General features: G+C 56.0%; 1 protein-coding gene across 4 annotated transcripts in view; it reads right to left on the bottom strand.

Annotated features, from left to right (window-relative positions):
* Positions 1 to 17,532, bottom strand: part of C23H7orf50 (chromosome 23 C7orf50 homolog) — a 66,746-nt gene extending 49,214 nt beyond the window's left edge. Inside the window, exons 1-2 of one of the 4 annotated variants that reach the window (XM_055562697.1) lie at positions 17,473 to 17,532; positions 6,656 to 6,799 (exon numbers count right to left, since the gene is read on the bottom strand). In XM_055562697.1, coding sequence (XP_055418672.1) covers positions 6,656 to 6,784 — 129 coding nt within the window. In that variant the 5' untranslated portion in view covers positions 6,785 to 6,799; positions 17,473 to 17,532. The other 3 variants (XM_055562695.1, XM_055562696.1, XM_055562698.1) reach the window with 3 other exon arrangements.
* Positions 17,533 to 19,604: the final 2,072 nt, after the last annotated feature.

Here is a 19,604-nt window from a genome sequence, read left to right as displayed (position 1 = left end):
CAAAGCACTCTCAGCAGAGATGTTTTCTCACATCTATACGGAGACGGCGAGCTGTGCAACAGAGCCGGTAAAAACACCCAGGCAGCTCGCAAGAAAGAAGTCAGGAGCCGCTCAAGACAGGAAGCAGAGGAAGTGAAATTGCAACAACCATGCGTGAACTTCTCCTCTCATCGCACTAGGAAACCTGGAAGGTGTGGTACCGCCCAGGGCTGGCATGGCGCCTCACATACGGAAAAGACAGAGCGTCCACGCAGGGCGCCGTGCCCACCCCGGTGCCAGCCGCAGTCCCCCTGGGCTGGCACGGCTCCTGCCTGGCTGCTTCTGCATGGTCCTATTTCCTTTTTCTTTTTTATCCATTTGTCCATGTATAACTCAGGAAAAATAAGAAACACTGCTTTTTTAAAATTACATTTTGCTGAGTTATTTTCTGTTGACCACAAGGAAGCAGAGCTCACACACACAGCTCTGCTGACGGAGCGGCAATTCGAGCTTTAGACACCGTGTGGGGATGGCGGGCACGGGGCTGGGAAGAAGGGCAGAGGGCCCGGGGCTGCGGGGCACTGGGCGGCTTCCAGCTCCACCTCAAGGCCCAGAGGCAACAACGGACCAAGAAAGCCCATTCAGAGACGCAGGCCCACAGCTCACAGCCAGTCTACTAACAGACTGCAGGCTCTGGGGCGCAGCCCCGAAGACGTCCTGGAAAAGGGCCCACAATCACACTGCAGGCGGGGCAAGGGCCGCGTCTAGCGTGGACGCAGCAGATGGCGCTGCCAGCAGGCCAGGAAGGCGCGTCACACACCTGCCCGGCCGTTCCAAGGGTTAATAAAGACAACAGCACTCGTATCTCCAGGCCTGGGAAAGCAAGAGTCCGCCCGTTCCTGGGACAAGTCAGGCCGTCCTCATCAATGTGAGCACCGCGAGACGGCAAACGCTAGAAGACGCAGAGAAGCCGGCCCAAGCCCCCTGGCCCCGGCCCCCCGCCAACGATGGATGACAGGGACGTGGAGGGGGTGGCGGCCTGAACAGCTGCACGTGCGTGACCCGCACGACCAGCAGTCACATCCAGGTGTTTCCCCCGAGACAGGAACACGCACTCGTGGATGCTCCCAGCACTGCACCAGTGAAAGCCAGGACTACAGACAAGCTTCCCTGTGGCCCCGGAAGCCGCTGGTCACAGCAGGGCGGGGCTGTGGCACCTGCGGTCACACTGCGCAGAAACGCGCACACACGCGTGCACAGCTGGTGGCGTCTGAGCACGCTCATGGGCGGCACCGACGCCACTCCTGGGTGTGACGCCACAGCCCGTTATCAACAGGGGCACTGGGTACAGAGCACTCGTGCCCCCAGTTTCTGCAGCTTCCGACGCGACCTCAGACGACTGAGGCCCCAGTGCACATGGGTCAGAACGGCCGCCGTCGACAGGTCCAGCAACAGTAAATGCGGGAGCGGGTGTGGACAAGAGGGAACACTCCTACATGGCGGGAGTGTAGCCTGGAGCAGCCCCCATGGAGAACAGCGTGGAGGGTCCTTACACTAAACTCAGAGCTGTGGTTTGATCCAGCAAGTCCACGCCTCGGCGTGTGCCTGGAAAAAACTAATCTGAAAAGATACAGGCACCCCAGTGTCCACTGCAGCGCTGTTCACAGCAGCCAAGACAAGGAGCTGACTTTAACGTCCACCAGAAGATGAACGGACGGAGACAGCGCGGCACGGATGCGCATGGACACTGAGCGCTCACTCAGGCACGCCCGGCTCTGTGACCCCACGGGCTGCAGCCCGCCAGGCTCTCTGTCCATGGGATTCTCCAGGCAAGAACACTGGAGTGGGCTGCCATTTCCTTCTCCAGGGGACTTTCCCAAACCAGGGATAGAACCTGCATTGGCAGGCAGGTTCTTTACCACGAGCGCCATAGTGGAATACTACTCAGCCATAAAAAGAATGAAATAACGCCATTGACAGTAACATAGCTGGACCTAGAGATTACCATATCAAGCGAAGGCAGAGAAAGACAAGTATCACACTGTATCACTCCCATGTGGACCTAAAACACGACACAAACTTAGCTGTGAAACAGAGAGACTCACAGACAGAAAGAGCCGACCTGCAGGCGCCAAGGGGCTGGCGGGAGGGCCAGGCCGGGCTGGGGCCTGCAGGCTCCCACAGGGCTGGACAGACAACAGGACCCCGCTGCACAGGCAGCACGGGAGCCCCAGTCACTGTCCTGCGATAAACCACGATGGGGAAGGAGGGGAGAGGGGAGACACGTGTACGTGCAACTCAGCCACTTCGCTGTAAAGCAGAAGTGAATACACTGTAAATGAACCATACCTCAGTAAGATTCAAAAATAAAGAAATCTGCAGTCTACTCTGTCAATACCCCAATAAAGCTGCTTTAAAAAAAGCCTACACACACAGTAAGACACAACCACACCCCCAAGAGAGGCCAAGATTGCAAACGCGGTGGACATGGCAAGCACTGGCGAGCACGCAGCACTCAGAGACTCTCCCACGACTGGCAGGCCGCACACTCGTAACACACGCTTCCGTAGATGCTCCCAGTCCTACGAATCCACCAGGAAAAACAGAAACAGAGGCCCCTGCACACAGCACGTCCAGAACAGCCCCGAACTGGCCACAGTCCAAGTGTCGAGACCTCGGAGTGAGGCGGCCACACAGTGTGCAGTGAGTCCAGGGGCAAGGGGGGCCCGGGCAGGGGCTGCCCTCAGGGTCTCTGCCCTCAGGGTCCAAGGCCCGGAACCCTCTCAGCTCTGGAAGCCCACGGTTCGCAGCCCCCAGCGGCTGACCACCAAGCACTCTGTGCTCACAAAGCAGGAGACAAGAACAGTGGGAGAGGGAGCTGCTGCTAGGAAAACAGACCGGCAACCCCTCACCCGCACTTGACAACCACCACAAGTCCGCTGCCAGACCAGTGACATTTCTTGAGGCAAATACCATTGGTATGAAGTCACTTTACTGAGCAAATTCTCAAGGCCAGGAAGTTCACAGCCTCACTTGATGGTTTTATGAAGCACGTGTGGGCTTCATGCCCACAGAATTCCTGTCTGATTCTTCCAGGTTAAAAGGAAGGAGCCAAGAGGCCCCGCTTTGCCTCCGTCCCCCCAAGCACACGGGAGGTCAGAGGAGCCCGTTGCCCCATCACCTGTCAGCGGGGCCCGTGAGGACACGGGGGCCCAGGCTTGGGGGCGCACGGACTGTGCTCGGAGCACAGGTGGGCCTCCCCACCCCCGATGGCCACGCGGGCAGAGGGCCAGCGGGTCAACACACCACCCACACAGTGCTGCCCGGAGCGGGGCGGGGGGCACAGTGCCACCTCAGTCGGGGACCCCGGTGAGGCCTATCCCCGACCCAGTCACCTGGGGACTGTTCTCAGGACCCAGCCTCTCCGGCCAGCCCCCTTGTGAGGCCAGCAACGCCCCACACCTTTGCCCTGGCACCTCAGGCCCCAAGAATCCAAGGTCAAGGCGCTTCTATCAATGGAAACAGGCTTTGCAGACATAAAGAACTCGTCTTAGTGAGATCAGAGCAGAGGGCTGGGCTGACAGCCCACAGGGCCCCTGACCCCGTCCCCAGGCAGCCTGTCGAGACACTGGCACGAGGCAGCCAGCTCAGCTTAGGTGCCCACGACCCTGGTGGCAGGCCGGCACTGGCTCCAGGGCGACAGCTGCCCTGGGGCGTCTCCGCCCAGCCATGTGGCTCAGTGTCTGCACTGGTATCTCCCCAGGGTGGGGGAGCCGTGGCCTGGAGACCCCTCACCTCCATGCACGTCATGCTGCCTGGACGTGTCCTCCTGCCTGTCAAGCAGGAGCACCGTCTGGAAGGGCCTATCTGCCCAGCTCACAGGGAGAGTTAAGAAGCTACGAGAAGGGCAGATGGACCAACCCCAGGACCCATGACTCGAGCACCACCCTTGAAACAGAAAGATCTGCGAAGCATCTACATCACGAGCCCCTCCAGGAGGACCAGGAAGTGGCCGGGACGGGGCAGGGCGGGGCGGGGCCCCACCCGACAGAAGCAGCCAGCCACATGGCTGGCAGACCCAGCACAGGGGTGGGGGGCACTCGTGGCCATGGGCCCTGCTCCCCTATGCCCTGGGTCAATATGGTGACCTGTGCCAACCGGGACTGAGAAGCGGATGGGCCGAGCTGCAGAGACGTCACGCACTGTGGACCGACACAGCAGGGCAGTGGGGACAGAGAAAGGGACGCGCCAGGGACAGCCTGAGCCAGGTGCCCCTGGCCCTGCTGCGGGGCACCCCCTGGGGACCCTCAGCCCTCCCGGCGGGAGCTCAGGGGCCGTGCTGTGGGAAGTGACTGCACAGGCACCCGTGGGTCCCCGGACGGCACTTTCGGGAGCACAGCAGCTCCTCGGGCTCCCAGCAGGGGCGGGCGGGGCAGTACTTTTCCACAGGCTCCCGCCACCCACCCCGCGCAGATGGAGGGGTCCCTCCTTTAAAAAGGCGGGGCCCGGCGGCTCCCCGGCTTCCCACGAGAACCAGAGGCCCAGCGGGTGAAGAAGCATTTTGATGAGCAGAACCAGGATGTGGTCTCAAGGAAGCAGCATCCGTCTCCTCAGAGGAGGACCCTGGAGACCAGCCCCGAGCTGGGCGGGAATGGAGGGGGGGGGGGCGGGGGGCCGCCGGAGACACCCCCTCCCCAGCGCCCCCGGGGCCAACGAGGAAGCTGCAGAGCAGGGCCCCATGGGACCGCACTCAGCTGCCGGGAGGGAAACGCCAGCTTCTCCCTGCTTTTGTTTTCCAAATCTTTCAATCAACAAGCACTTAAATAACAAAAAAATGATCACTTTTTAAAAAATCACCTGAATTTAAGAATCCTTATTCGTCTTAGGTAGAACTTGTAAACTGTGCCATACTTAGCGGTAAAGAACCTGTCTGCCAATACAGGAAGTGTAAGACATGCGGGCTTGATCCCTGGGTGGGAAGAGCCCCTGGAGGAGGGCATGCAACCCACTCCAGTGTTCTTGCCTGGAGAATCCCCTGGCGGGCTGCAGTCCACGGGGCCGCAGAGCAGGACGCGACTGAGCGACGTACCGCACATGCGTGTTTACCACAAACCCGGGCGGCTCCGCGGGCGCTGCAAGTGACGAGCGGCCGGCAAGCAGAGACCACCAAGAGCTGGAAATCGCAACACAGTCACACGTCACAAGGACGACAGCGTGGTGCTCGTTTCAGAGACTAGAAACAGCAGCACTGTGTCCCGGAACAGGCCAGAGAAACCCACGTGTCCGGAGTTTTTGCAGGGATTCGGGGCCGGACCCTGAACGGGAGCTGGAATAGCTGGAAAAGCCCAGTCTCCATCGGGGGTCTGGACACCAAGAAGCACTGACGAAACTGGGCCCCAGCGGCAGAGAAGGCGAGGACGACAAGGACAGGCCTGGGGACACGGCTGGCCGCGAGCCCAGGCGGGAGCAGACACAGGGCCAGGGACGCAGCCCGCCAGCTGAGCACAGCCTGCGGGCATGGGGGCGCCCTGGCCAGGTGGGCACCAGGGAGAAGGCAGGAAAGGGGCACCCAGGACGGTGGGTCCTCAGGGCTGGCCTGGCTTTCACCTTGACTCAGGGCAGGGACAGCTGAGACGACCCCGACCCAGGGGTCCCTCCCTCAGCACCTGCGCCTGCCCACCCACCCCACGGCCTCCCCAGGACACAGAGCTGCCCAGAGGACAGCGCCCTGGGGTCCCGACAGTCCTGCATGAGGCCCCAGCTCCCCACATGGTGTTGCCGCCCTCACTGCACACTCAGGCCAGCTGCGTGCCCAAACTTCCAGCCTTGCACATGGCCCGGGCTCGAAACAAAGACAGAGCTGGAGACACAGCTCCCCAGAGTGAGCAAGCCCAGCAAGCCCCCCACCCGCCAGGTCAGGCTTCCATCGCGTTCTCCCAGAAAGACCGGACTAGCCCCACTCAAGTGGCTGATCAAGGGCAGATCCTCACAGGGAGGTCTGATCACGGCCCCAAATCACCCGACACGTTGCGGGGCAGCGCCGACGACGCTGCCCTCCTTGTGGTCCCTGGGCGCTCTTGCGGTGACCCAAGGGCCGGAGGCTGCTCAGGCCCGCCCCGGCAGGCACCTTCACCTGCCACACAGGCTAGAGAGAGGTGTGTCCATCAACTGTCACTTCCTGTCGAATGACTCCTCAGGACCTGTGACAACTGACGCCGTCTGATCAACAACACACTGGGTCAGAGTCAGCTCGGCACAAAGAAAAGTTACACTCAGAGCCTGGTGGTGGCAGCAGCAGCTTTAGACGAGACACGTTTCTGAGCGGATTCAGAACACGTTTAGATGTAACCTCTAAACAAACACAGACCCCCAGGCCAGGGCCCCCTCCCCGTGCGAGGGCCTCAAGGCCCAGCTGCATGCAGCCTCACCACCCGGTACCCCGCCGGGCCACTGGAACCCCATCACACCGGCACCCCCAGCACCCCAAGGTCTGGAGGCTGAAAAGGGCAGCTCTGTGACTCTAACCTGCAGCTTCCTGCAGCTCTGACCTATCCCACGGCTGCATCTGTACTGTGCATGTCTGCTGGGGACTGTCCACCCGGACACCAGCCACGCGACCACCAAGTGCCCTCCCAGGTCTGGAGACAGGCAAGGCCAGCGTGCCCACCTCACCTACCTCGGCAGGGGCAGTCCCGGTGCCCGGCGGGACCGCGCATGCCACTGGCATCTCTACAGCTGACACCTTCTTCAGTTTTTTGCTCTTTTTCTCGGCCACTTCGCTCTCTTTTCTCTTCTGTTTTGCCATCTTGCAACAGACAAACTGTAAAGACACAGGAAATAAAAATTCTCATTAACAGAGAGGGCAGGGTGTTATAAAAGAAATACGGAGCTAGTTCAGGAAGTATGGGAAATATGCCGTCATTTTTACAAAGTCAAACCCCCTCTCTTCATCACCTGTGGACAACTTATAGTGCGCCCAGTTTTTTTTGAGTGTTTTATCTAACACAGCTACCATCACGACATGAACACAGGCTTTTAAGAGTAAAAGAAGGGACATCCCTGGTGGTGCAGTGGTTGAGACGCCATGCTTCCACCGTGGGGGCACAGGTTTGATCCCTGGTCGGCGAACTAAGAGCCCTCAAGCCATGCAGTGCCGCCCCCACCCCCCAAAATAGGAAAAGAAATATCCTTTTTAGTGGCAGGATGCAAATTTTCCAAAACTTGCGAACACTGGTCTATTCGCTAATTAATGACCTTTCTACTGTCAAGGTCAGCTCACACTCCCCCGGGGGAAGCTGCCGCCCCACAGGCTGGCGGCGACCGTAGGGCCTCGGTCACCCGAGGCTGGAGGTGGCCGGACGACTCAGGGTGACCTCCATGGTGGTGGAAGCAGCCCCAACAGGCCTCTGTGAAGGACCAACATGGGTCTGCGAAGGTCTGGCTCTGTCTCCTCGAGCGCAGGGCTACCTCAAGCTCCTCGTACGGACAGAAGAACGCCCGTGAACTCCAGAACCAGCTTTCCTTGTGGGACCAGACACTGAGAGAGCAAGGAAGACCATGGAGGTGCCAGAGCCTGGAGGAGCGGGGCAGGCGCCGGGAGCACCTCCCACCTGAGGGGCGTAGGCTGCAGGGACCTCCGAGGGGCGGGGTCTGTAAGGCCTTCCGCAAGGCCCAGCCCACCCCGGGCCAGACGCAGAAAATGACCCGCTCCTCCCACCCCCACCCCACCTGCTGCCCCCGCGGGTGGTGCCCAACAGGGGCTGGAAACAGGACGGTCTCTGAGCTGCAGCAGCTACGCCATGAGCATCCTGCCATGTAGGCTACAAGGTGCTGGGGCGGAGGCCTAGGGCAGCTGGTGCAAACCACACACACAGACACACACACACAGACACAGACACACACAGACACACATACACAGAGCTGGTGCAAACCACACACACACAGACAGACACACATACACAGACACACACACACACACACACAGAGCTGGTGCAAACCACACACACACAGACACATACACACACACAGAGCTGGTGCAAAGCACACACACCACACACAGACACACACACACACACACACGCTCCTCCTCACACACTGATCAAGCAGGGATGAGCAGTTCAGCAGAAACCATGAGAGGGAATCCCTCCCAATAACCGAAGCCCATCAGCAGTGCTACAGACGCCAAGTGGGACAGAACGCTAGGCTGGTTTAATCACGTGTTTAAGAAAACAACAGATAAAGCCACACAGGGACTCACAGGCAAATGTCTGACGGATACAACCAAACTTCACCTTTATACCTAGGGTTGGACTGCAAGGGACTTTCCCGGACCCCTGCAGCTCAGTTTTATTTTGCTTTTTATCAAGGTTTTACACTTGAAAAACTTCATCTAAAAAAAAATACCAGTCCTTTAAAACTCTATCTACAAGTCCCACTAGAATTAACTTTTATCCTAACAAATTAAAGAATGTATTTTGTATTATTCATTCTAAACTCACCCCCCCGGCTTTGTTTATATACGTATCTTTACATGTGTGTATATGTTATTATATAGACATACACATGTAACACGTACATTTTATACACACAACACACACACCATGTCTCTATAATAGAGGTACGTTCATTTCGGATATCTATCTGCACGGAACAGACACAAACCCATTGCCTTCTTCCTTGGGCACCAGAATACACTTTGGACTCCCGCACGGGGGCTCAAACAGGTAACTCACTCATTCCACAAGTGTTTATCGAGGGCTGGTTCTGTGCCAGGCACTGCTGGAGGCTGAACACAGAGCAAAGAGCAAGGGAAGTAAGAGCGTTGATCGAGAAGCTTCCCTTCAAGTGTGAAGTCCAGGCCCATTGGAGTGAACAAGTCAATGCTTTTACAGAGACAAACGCTGCAAAGAAAGCACAGCGGGTGGGGTGAGCAGGTGCCAGGAGAGGCAGCAGACTCGGATGGCGGCAGGTGCCTCTCTGAGGGGCCACATGGACAGAGGGGACGCTTGCAACGTGCCCAGGCCCGGGGCCAGGCGCCACCCGAGGGGCCACCTGCCTGCCCTGCCCCGCCCAAGGCATAAGTCTAACTGAGGACTCAGCGCGGCGCGGATGGACAGATGCCACCAGGACGTCAGCAGGGAGGACATGCCCAGGTCACCAGCAGCCCCCCAGGCAGGCGCCGCCCCACGCTGCTGGCCAGTCACTGTCTCCCCACACAGGTGCCGACCAGGTGCAGGGGCTGCTCCAGACTGGACCATGCGGCCCAGAGGACCTGCCCCTGAGCGCTCACGTTCTCATGGAGAGACAAACAGGTCAGGAAACAAGGATGAAGGAAAGGGCTACGGAAAGTGGCGATTATGAAAAGGGTGACTGTAACGGAAAGGACCCAGAAACCACTCTCTCTAAAAAACAGCCAGAGCACCTTAAGATTCCACGTCTGGAGAGGAAAGTGAGAGGTGAACCACGGTACCAAGCTGCACCCACAACCAAGCCAGACAATCAGAGGCCACAGGCGAGAGAACATGGAGCCAGGGCAGTGGGCCCTCTGCCCCCTGGGGTACACGATGGCTCCAGCACACCAAGAGAATCTCACCACCGTGCAATCGAAAACTGCAGGCGCAAAACTCATCCTTATCTTAGGAAAGTACCCCAAGCAGAGGCTACAAGCTCCAATGAGTGTAATAAGAAACCTCGAAAGAATGCGACTGTTGACCCAGGGTTTTGAAAAGACAAAGGGCTCTGCCAGCCAATTACCTTGCTGGAGAAGCAAGAGAAGTTTAGCAAATGTTTACACGCCGGTTACCATGTAAGCTACGTTAGATCTGCATTCATTCTGAGCTATCATTAAAAAGCTTAATCACTAAGTCTACTTGCTAAAAACAGGGAGAAAAGTCTTTTCCATACTACATAAAGGTTTCTTTTAATAGTCCCAAGAGATGGTGACGCAGACCTTTGAGACAAGGAATATCTGCTGTAGGAAATGACATTCCCTTACATTTACGGTCAACAAGGGGCCACAGTGATTCAGTGGGAAGAACAGTCTCTTCCACACATGGCACTGGGACTTCTGGACAGCCAAATGCAGAATGAAACGGGACCCTACCTCACGCCATATAGAAATCATCACTCACAGTGGATCAAAACCTAAATGTAGAGCTAAAACCACAAAACTCTCAGATAATACACAGGTAAAACCTCAGGGGTGGCACCAGTGGTAAAGACCCACCTGCCGCTGCGGGAGACGTGAGAGACACGGGCTCCGTTCCTGGGTCAGGAAGGTCCCCGGGAGCAGGGCATGATAACCCATTCCAGTGTTCTTGCCTGGTGGGCTACAGTCCATGGGGCCGAAAAGAATCAGACACGACTAAAGTGACTTAGCACACACACACGCCAAAGTTAACCTTGGATTAGGCAACAGTTTCTTCATCATGACACCAAAAACACAGCAGAAGAAAAAAGATAAACCGAATGCGTCAGAATTGAAAATTTTGTGCTACAAATGATGTCAGCCAGAAAGTAAAAAGACAACCAACAGAACTGGAGATGTTTGCAATTCATATCTGACAAGAGACTTGTATCCAGAATGAATGAAAAACTCATAACTCCATAAAAAAGGCTGACAACCCACTTTAAAAATGGACAAAGGACTGGAACAGATAATTCCCCAAAGAAGAGACACAACTGGACAGGGAGCCATGAAGGAGCTCAGCACTGGTCCTCATTAGGGAAGCCCAAATCAAAAGACAGCCCTCATAAGCACGACGCCGGCCAGCATCAGACTGACCTGGGAAACGTCGGCGACGATGAGAGACCGGCCCGTGCATCAGGGCTGGTGGACAGAACGCGGCGTGGCCACTCTGTGGGACAGTCTGCCAGTTCCTCAACAAGTCCCACAGTCACATGGCCAGGACGACATACAGACAGACGCGATCACGGGATGAGCAGATCCATGTGAGCTCTGAACACAGCTGCCCACAGCAGCAGCAGCCACAGTGCCTGCAACGGGGAAGAACCGAGACAGCCCATCAACCGGCGGATGAGCTATGACTCAGGAGAACAGAAGCACGGACACCCGCTCCATGGACGAAGCGTGAAAGGCTCGCGGGCAGGAAGCCTGTTGCGGAAAACCAGACGGCGTAATTCCGTGCACGTCAAGTGTCCAGAGTAAGCAAATGACAGAGAGACCGACGGGGGCTTGGGGCTGGTCGAGGGGCGCAGGGGGGGTGAACACTGGTACCAGGCTTCCCCCGGAGACGAAACATGTCCTAAAATCAGCCTGTGGTAATGGTCACACATCCTGTGAATATACTTTAAAAAACCTGCTAATCCCAAGTTATTTGCTGTAAGTGAAAAGACATAAAGCCTCGGTGCTATTTGTAGGGGAATAAAGAAGAGATAAGAAAGCCTTCCTCAGCAATCAATGCAAAGAAATAGAGGAAAACAACAGAATGGGAAAGACTAGAGATCTCTTCAAGAAAATTAGAGATACCAAGGGAACGTTTCATGCAAAGATGGGCTCGATAAAGGACAGAAATGGTATGGACCTAACAGAAGCAGAAGATATTAAGAAGAGGTGACAAGAATACACAGAAGAACTGTACAAAAAAGACCTTCACAGCCAAGATAATCACGATGGTGTTATCACTCACCTAGAGCCAGATATCCTGGAATGTGAAGTCAAGTGGGCCTTAGAAAGCATCACTACAAACAAAGCTAGCGGAGGTGATGGAATTCCAGTTGAGCTATTTCAAATCCTGAAAGATGATGCTGTGAAAGTGCTGCACTCAATACGCCAGCAAATTTGGAAAACTCAGCAGTGGCCACAGGACTGGAAAAGGTCCGTTTTCATTCCAATCCCAAAGAAAGGCAATGCCAAAGAATGCTCAAACCACCGCACAATTGCACTCATCTCACACACTAGTAAGTAATGCTCAAAATTCTCCAAGCCCAGGCTTCAGCAATATGTGAACTGTGAACTTCCAGATGTTCAAGCTGGTTTTAGAAAAGGCAGAGGAACCAGAGATCAAATTGCCAACATTGCCTGGATCATGGTAAAAGCAAGAGAGTTCCAGAAAAACATCTATTTCTGCTTTATTGACTATGCCAAAGCCTTTGTGTGGATCACAGTAAACTGTGGGAAATTCTTCAACAGATGGGAATACCAGACCACCTGACCTGCCTCTTGAGAAACCTATATGCAGGTCACGAAGCAACAGTTAGAACTGGACATGGAACAACAGACTGGTTCCAAATAGGAAAAGGAGTTCGTCAAGGCTGTATATTGTCACCCTGCTTATTTAACTTATATGCAGAGTACATCATGAGAAACGCTGGGCTGAAGAAGCACAAGTTGGAATCAAGATTGCCGGGAGAAATGTCAATAATGTCAGATATGCAGATGACACCACCCTTATGGCAGAAAGTGAAGAGGAACTCAAAAGCCTCTTGATGAAAGTGAAAGAGGAGAGTGAAAAAGTTGGCTTAGAGCTCAACATTCAGAAAACGAAGATCATGGCATCTGGTCCCATCACTTCATGGGAAATAGATGGGGAAACAATGTCAGACTTTATTTATTTGGGCTCCAAAATCACTGCAGACGGTGACTGCAGCCATGAAATTAAAAGACGCTTACTCCTTGGAAGGAAAGTTATGACCAACCTAGATAGCATATTGAAAAGCAGAGACATTACTTTACCAACAAAGGTCCGTCTAGTCAAGGCTATGGTTTTTCCTGTGGTCAGTATGGATGTGAAGAAAGCTGAGTGCTGAAGAATTGATGCTTTTGAACTGTGGTGTTGGAGAAGACTCTTGAGAGTCCCTTGGACTGCAAGGAGATCCAACCAGTCCATTCTAAAGGACATCAGACCTGGGATTTCTTTGGAAGGAATGATGCTGAACCTGAAACTCCAGTAATTTGGCCACCTCATGCAAAGAGTTGACTCATTGGAAAAGACTCTGATGCTGGCAGGGATTGGGGGCAGGAGGAGAACGGGACGACAGAGGATGAGATGGCTGGATGGCATCACTGACTCGATGGATGTGAGTCTGAGTGAACTCCGGGAGTTGGTGATGGACAAGGAGGCCTGGCGTGCTGCGATTCATGGGGTCACAAAGAGTCGGACACGACTGAGCGACTGAACTGAATTGAACTGAAATGAAGGGGAAAACCCGTCTCCCACCCCCACCACGCCAGCAAACATTTCTGCAGCATCAAGGGTGCTCCTCGCATCCCCCGCCAGGTGAGACCTCCCGGCCCTGACTCTGTCCACCAACCGTCACAGGTGGCCTGGCATCACTGTGCCACCGCGCCAGGACCCTTCGCGGGTGGCCTTGCAGCGCTGTGCCACCGCACCAGGACCCTGCACTGTGTGTTGTCTCCTTACAGGCCTTTCTGCAAAACTCCCCGTGACTCGGGTTAATTTCTACGAGCAACACCAATGTAAGATGTCCTGTACTTGGTGGTGGGGAGGGTCTGGGGGGGCGGGCGGTGTTAAAGCTGATCGTCCTTGTGGTCACCACTAAAACCAGCGCTGACGCAGAGCTCCCTGCGTGCTGGGCCCCACTCCAGGTGCTTCACGCGTGTGGAGCCCTGTTGCCCTGTGCCCACAGGACAGGCATGTGAGGACGCTGAGGCGAGTTTCTCAGGGGAGATCAACAGGCCGGGCCGACAATCAGTGAGTCCACAGAAGAATAAAGACGCCCAGCCTGCCCGCCCTGCAGAAAATCCAGGAGAAGCAGGGGGAGCCGGCACCGCTTGCCTCTGAGCAGCAGCCGCCTCCGGTTTATGCGAAGGCCCAGGACCACCGAGTTGCTGGGCCATACGCACACATCACTGACTTAATCTGACAGATTAAATGTCTTTTACAAAGATTTTTAAAATTATATTACTCAGTATTAGCTGGAGGATGATGAAAAGGACATGAACCACGCCCTGCGGATGGGGAGTAAATTGGTACAGCCATCCTCAAGGTAATTTGATCATCTTTGGCATCATTTAATCAAATGCTTTGGCCCAGTAATTCCACGTAAAAGAACTTACCCTAATGAAATAATCATGGACAGAGATTTATATAAGGATGTGGATGACCTGACATAAAGGATGATACCACCTCTAACACTAAAAAGTGGACAACACGGTAAGTGTCCAACGGCAGACTGTGAACCGGGTGATGCTGGCAGCCACGGAACTCGCCCGCGATCCGCTGCTCCCTCCCTCGAGCGGGTGCTCACCACACAGCACAGAGTGGAAGGACGGGCCACAAACCAGGGTGTGCACAACACGACCCTCATCCATGAGAACCACTGTGCACAGATATGCACAGAAGAGAAAACCAGAAGGTAATATGTTCAGACAGTAGCATTTTAGGGGATAGAATTAAAAGAATTATTTTTCCTTTTTATTTTCCAGCAATTTCTACAGTAAAAGAAAAGAGATTTGGGGGAATTCCCTGGTGACCCACTGGTTAGCACTCTGCACTTTCGCTGCCGAGGGTCCAGGTTCAATCCCTGGTCAGAGAAAAAATCCCACAAGACACTCGGAGTAGCCAAAAAAAAAGAAGACATTTTAAGATATCAGCTCAAAAGTGTTCAGTGAAACAAGCAAATAGCCCACCAACAGAAGGCCGATAAGCCAGGTCAGACCAACAGGAGCAAACGGCGAAGCATTGGGTGGGCCGTGGTCACCCACGAGACAGGGCAGTGACAACAGGCTGAGGCCGCCCGGCTGCGCCGAAGAGAAGACCCAGGGACCTGGAAAAATAAACCCGCCTCAAGGCAAAAAAACCTTTTCAAAATCTGAAAGCATCACTCGTAGCCCCCGACGTCCCCTCTCACCTGGCACATCTAAGTCACGTCTGATGGGAGCCGGCAGACCCAGGGAGCTCCCTGGAACGGATCCACAGGAACCAGCGCCCAGAGCCCCAGCTCCTGCAGCCAGGACACGGCCGTGCTTCCACCCACCTGACCTGGACCATGCCAAGCCCCGCTAGGACGAACAGCCTCCAGCTTCTGCTCCCTGAACCCATTCCCCCGCTCCTGTGGCCTAAAGCCTGTAACCGAGCATCCCCACTGTGAGCCCACCTCGCCTCTTGCCAGCCAGGACCTCTGGGTGCCCTGGGGCTCAGGGACCCTCTAGCCTTGCAGGACCTGCAGTCCGCTGCCTCGACACGTCCCTACACGTGCTAAGGCCCCTCGCCCCTCTCGTGCCCGCTCCTACCTCATTACAATCGTGCCTCTCTAGACACACTCAGCTCCCTGCCCAGTGAACCCCAACTCTAGTTCCTGCTGCTGCCTGGCCAGAGACACACCAGGAACAAGCTGATCGGTCTCCCATTACATTCGAAACACCCGCCCCCAGGGATGCCCAGCAAAGCCCGCTTCCTGACTGTGGCCAGGCACCCAGATGACCAGTTCATCCTCTCAACTCACAGGCTCTCAGTCCTCCAACCCACCCTCCCCTCCTCTCTGATTCCCGATGGCTCACTGAGCTTACAGAAGTTCCACACGGACTCTCTCTTCTCCCCTCTACAGTGGAGAACCTGAGCCTCTATAGGCTCTGACTCCAGGGGCCTCCGTGGCACTAAGCAATTCCCTCCCCCATGGGCTGACCTTCTCTCTTCTACAGAGTCAACGATGAGGTCTCACATCTGAAAACTCTGATTCCACACACTCCCCACCCTGTTTCTGCTGTTTTCTACAAGAAAACCCTCAGGAGCTGCCCAATGGCACCGCTGCTTTCTTCTCCCAGCCACTCCCTCATCGGGCGGCCACCTGGCTTGGCCAGAGGCTCTAACTGAGACCAGTAATGACACCCGTCTGCTAACAGCCTCTCCCGACCAAACTGGCCAGCCTCCTCTGAGCCCTCCCTTCATCGGGCCTCAACCTGGGCCTGTAAAGACTTGAAAACAGTTTCTAGCAGCTCAGGGCCGCATCTTTACAGTGCATCTGGGCCATGTTGTGCTTAGTCCCTCAGTTGTGTCTGACTCTGTAACCCCACGGACTGTAGCCAGGCGCCAGTCCCTCTGCCCATGGAATTCTCCAGGCAAGAACATTGGAGTGGGTTGCCTTTCCCTTCTCCAGGCGATCTTCCCCACCCAGGGATCGAAGCTAGGTCTCCCGCACTGCAGGCGGATTCTTACCAGCTGAGCCACCAGTGACTACTTACAGCGACTCTGGCCCCCCTGAAAAGCTCCTGCCTGAAAAAACTGAAGGCTACCAACATCTGAAGGCAGGACCTGTGTGTGGGGGGAGCGGGAGGGCAGGCGTCTCCTCCCTCAGAGGGAGCCCAGAGTCTGCTCACTGCAATTCTCCAGCTCCATGCCTTTCTTCAGGGTGCCGCCTCTGCAACCCCCACCCTCCCTTTAAAACACCCTCTCCCTGCACAAATCCAAGGCGAGTTCAGTTCGCAGGACTTCCGCCTGTGCAGTAGTTATCGTCGATTAAAATGGGGCCTCATCGATTAGGCCAAGTCCAGCACGGCTTTGTTCGTCCCTGACTGCATGCACCTGACCTCACAGCAGCATCTGCCACACACCTGCCCCTCTTCCCAACGGCCCTTTCCTCCCCGTTTCCCACCCCCGCCCCCACCCCCCCACACTCTCTGGCCTTCCTCCCACTTCTTCACCTCCCTGCCCGAGGATGCTCGAGGGCACCTGGCTCAGGCCTCCTTTCTTCTCTACTGACTCTCACTCCCCTCATCTCACCTAGCCCTGCGGCTTTAAATACCAGCCGGGGGCTGATGACGCCCACGCTTCTCACTGAGCCGCACTACCACGCTGCCAACCCTTGTGGACCACCGACACACACACTGTCTCACAGGAGACGTGTCAAATCCACACTGCCCATCACCCTCCACAAGTCTGATCTCCCTGGCAAGGTCTGTCCCCCCAAAGGCCATCCGGTAAAATGAAGATTTCAGCTCAAGCCAAAAACCCTGGTGTCACCCACAGATCCTCTTTCGCGAACACCCGGCCGTCCCACGGTGAACGCCGCTGACCCCATTCCCGAAGCACACCCAGAAGTGGACTGCGCCGCCCCTCCTCCCGGATCATTCAAAAGTCTCCGACCGTTCTCCGCCCCTGCCCCTCCAGGCCGTTTCCGACGCCGCCTTCGGCAGGGTGCGTGAAATACCTAGGCCGGGTTCGGCCCACCTCCGCTGGGACCCTCCCCGGGGCTTGCCTCCCCTCCTCGGCCCTGCGCCCCGCCCCACGTCTCCCCGCCGCGTCGCGCGCCGTCGCAAGCACCGTCACAAGCACCGGCGTCCCACCCGCCTCAGGCGATCTCCCTGGCTCCGGACTGTTTCTGACTAGAGCCGCGCGGACACGCGGGACTCACCCAGGGGGCCGAGGGGACCCCAGGCCGGCGCCCTGATCCCCGCGCCCTCGGCAGGCCGCCGAAAGGAAGACGGCCAGGTCCCCCGCGCATTCCCAACGGCCGCGCAGGCCCCGCGCCCACCCGGGGACCCCCCTCACCCCTCAGCGCGCCACACTCGCCTACCTGCGCGTGGCCGTCGACGCCGGCTTCCGGCAGACGCGACGCCCAGGTAACGCGGTCCCACCCCCGGGGCGACGCCGCCTATTGGTCGAGGGACGCCTCCGTCTCCCCTCTGGCCAATGGAGAGGGGCGGCCGCGTGGGATGGGGCGGGGCCGATGGCGTCACTGTTGGGCGCCAGGAGCCGCCGGTTGCCCGGCAACCCTCCGCGTTCCGGCTTCGCGGGTGGCGCCCGCCGGTTCCCCAGCTCAAAGCGGACAGCGCAGGTCGGTCCACGAGAATTAGTCTTAAGCTGTCACTTAGAGAGTGGGCGCAGGATTGCGAGGTTGTCCCCTACCCTCGCCCCGGGGCCTGGTCTCCTGGGGTCTGCCATGCCCGGGCTTTGGGAGGGGGCTGCAGTCACTTCCTGAACTTGGACGTCATCCTGACCCCCCCCCCCTCCCCGCCCCGGCCGTGTGTGAACTGGGGGTTTTGAAACTTGAGGGGAGCTTTGCTCGAGGGTGCTTGTTCGGGATGTGGTGTGTCACCGCGCCCGATGTGTCCATAGAGCAGAACGTGGGGCAGGGGAACACCCCGTCCTGTCGTCTCTGCTGAGACCACCTCCACTTCCCCGCTCACAGCGTTGCGCTTGCTCGCGAAGTTGCCGGTGCAGCGGTGTGTCTGCAGACACCTGTAAACCCAGGTTAGGTCCCTGGAGAGAGGATAAACGTGGACGCGGGCCCGACCGTCCGGGCGTCTGAGGCGGTGCCATGCCAATGAAACCACGAATTAAATTATTTTTCGGCTCTTAGAAATATTGAACTGTCTCGCCCACCGCTGGTTGGGAGGATTTATAAGCTGGGGACAGTGAGGTGGGGACAGCTGGACGGGGTTGTGCCATCAAGGGAGCTTCCTGGGATGGAAAATAGGGCAGCAAGCCAGGACTTTCTAGTTTTGCTCTCTACCGACAACTAACTTGTTTCTAATTGTATAAGACATCTTGCTTGCCTCTCATGCACATAAGGAGACTGGGCCACCGGTAAGCATGTTCAAATTTACCGACTCCAGGAAGAACCATTCTGTTTTCAAGCTACTTCAACTGGCTTCACGATCACTGAAAAATGAAGTTCTCATCCACATACATGCTTAAACAATATAGAGTATAAAATACAAATATGGTTATCATGTATTGTAACCCAACAGGACCCTATGGAGCCTTTCTGGAAGGGAAGAGACTCCACCCACTTACCCACTCCATGTCCTCCACGGGCTTCTTGTCTGTAGAAAAGCCTCAGCCTCCTAGGCCTGTCAGCGAGCAGGAACCTACAGGACCTTCCCAGTACAGGACTCCCCCATTCCATGTCCACTGCCTCCATTTTGTCTGTAGAGAAACTTTAAAAATGAATAATCTGAGAAGTCAGAAAATGCAGAAAGAAAAACATTCAAGCAAGATGAAATAATGGCCATTAAACACAGTCAAGGACCCTTAGTGCCCTCAAGAGCTCTAGGTGATGTTCTGAGCCATGTCCTTTTAGCTGTTCTGTAGCTGCTGAAAGCCCTGGCAGTTGAGGGAATCGAGCTGTGTGCTGCCCACAAGCACGCAGACCCCCGCTGGCCGGGGTACTGACGATGCTGAGTCCTGGTTATGTCACCGCCAACCAATCAGAAGACTGTCCACGAGCTGATCACGCACCCCACAGCCCTCTCCCTCACTGTCTTTATCAACCTTTCCCGAAAGCCTTCAGGAATGCAGGTCTTTTGAGCACCAGCTGCCGGGACTCCTTGCTCGGCACCTGCAGCAATCACTGCATTTTCCTTCACTGCGACCCAGTGTCAGCAGATCGGCTTTACTGCCGCCCGAGGCAGTAGAGCTTGGTTTGGAAACAGGGAGAGGTGATTCCCAGAAAGCCTCCCACTGAAAATAGCTGAAAAAATGATTTAAAAAAACACATATATACAAAACAAGACATATATATATATATAGATGACATGAGGCCAATAAAGGGGAAGAGGGGAAACCTAGAGAAGTAAGCCTTTCAGTTAGGACCGTTTTTCACTCAGTTCCGGAAGAAAACAGCTGGAAAGGCTGAGAACGTGAACAAAGATTTTGTCAGCTTTGCAGGCTTAGGGCTGCCAAGAGGAAGGGTTCTTGTAAGCG

The sequence above is a fragment of the Bubalus kerabau genome, chromosome 23 (assembly GCF_029407905.1).
Source record: "Bubalus kerabau isolate K-KA32 ecotype Philippines breed swamp buffalo chromosome 23, PCC_UOA_SB_1v2, whole genome shotgun sequence".
Lineage (NCBI taxonomy): Eukaryota > Metazoa > Chordata > Mammalia > Artiodactyla > Bovidae > Bubalus > Bubalus kerabau.
The sequence above is the reverse complement of the archived record's forward strand: the minus strand, read 5'-3'. Positions and strand labels throughout refer to the sequence as shown.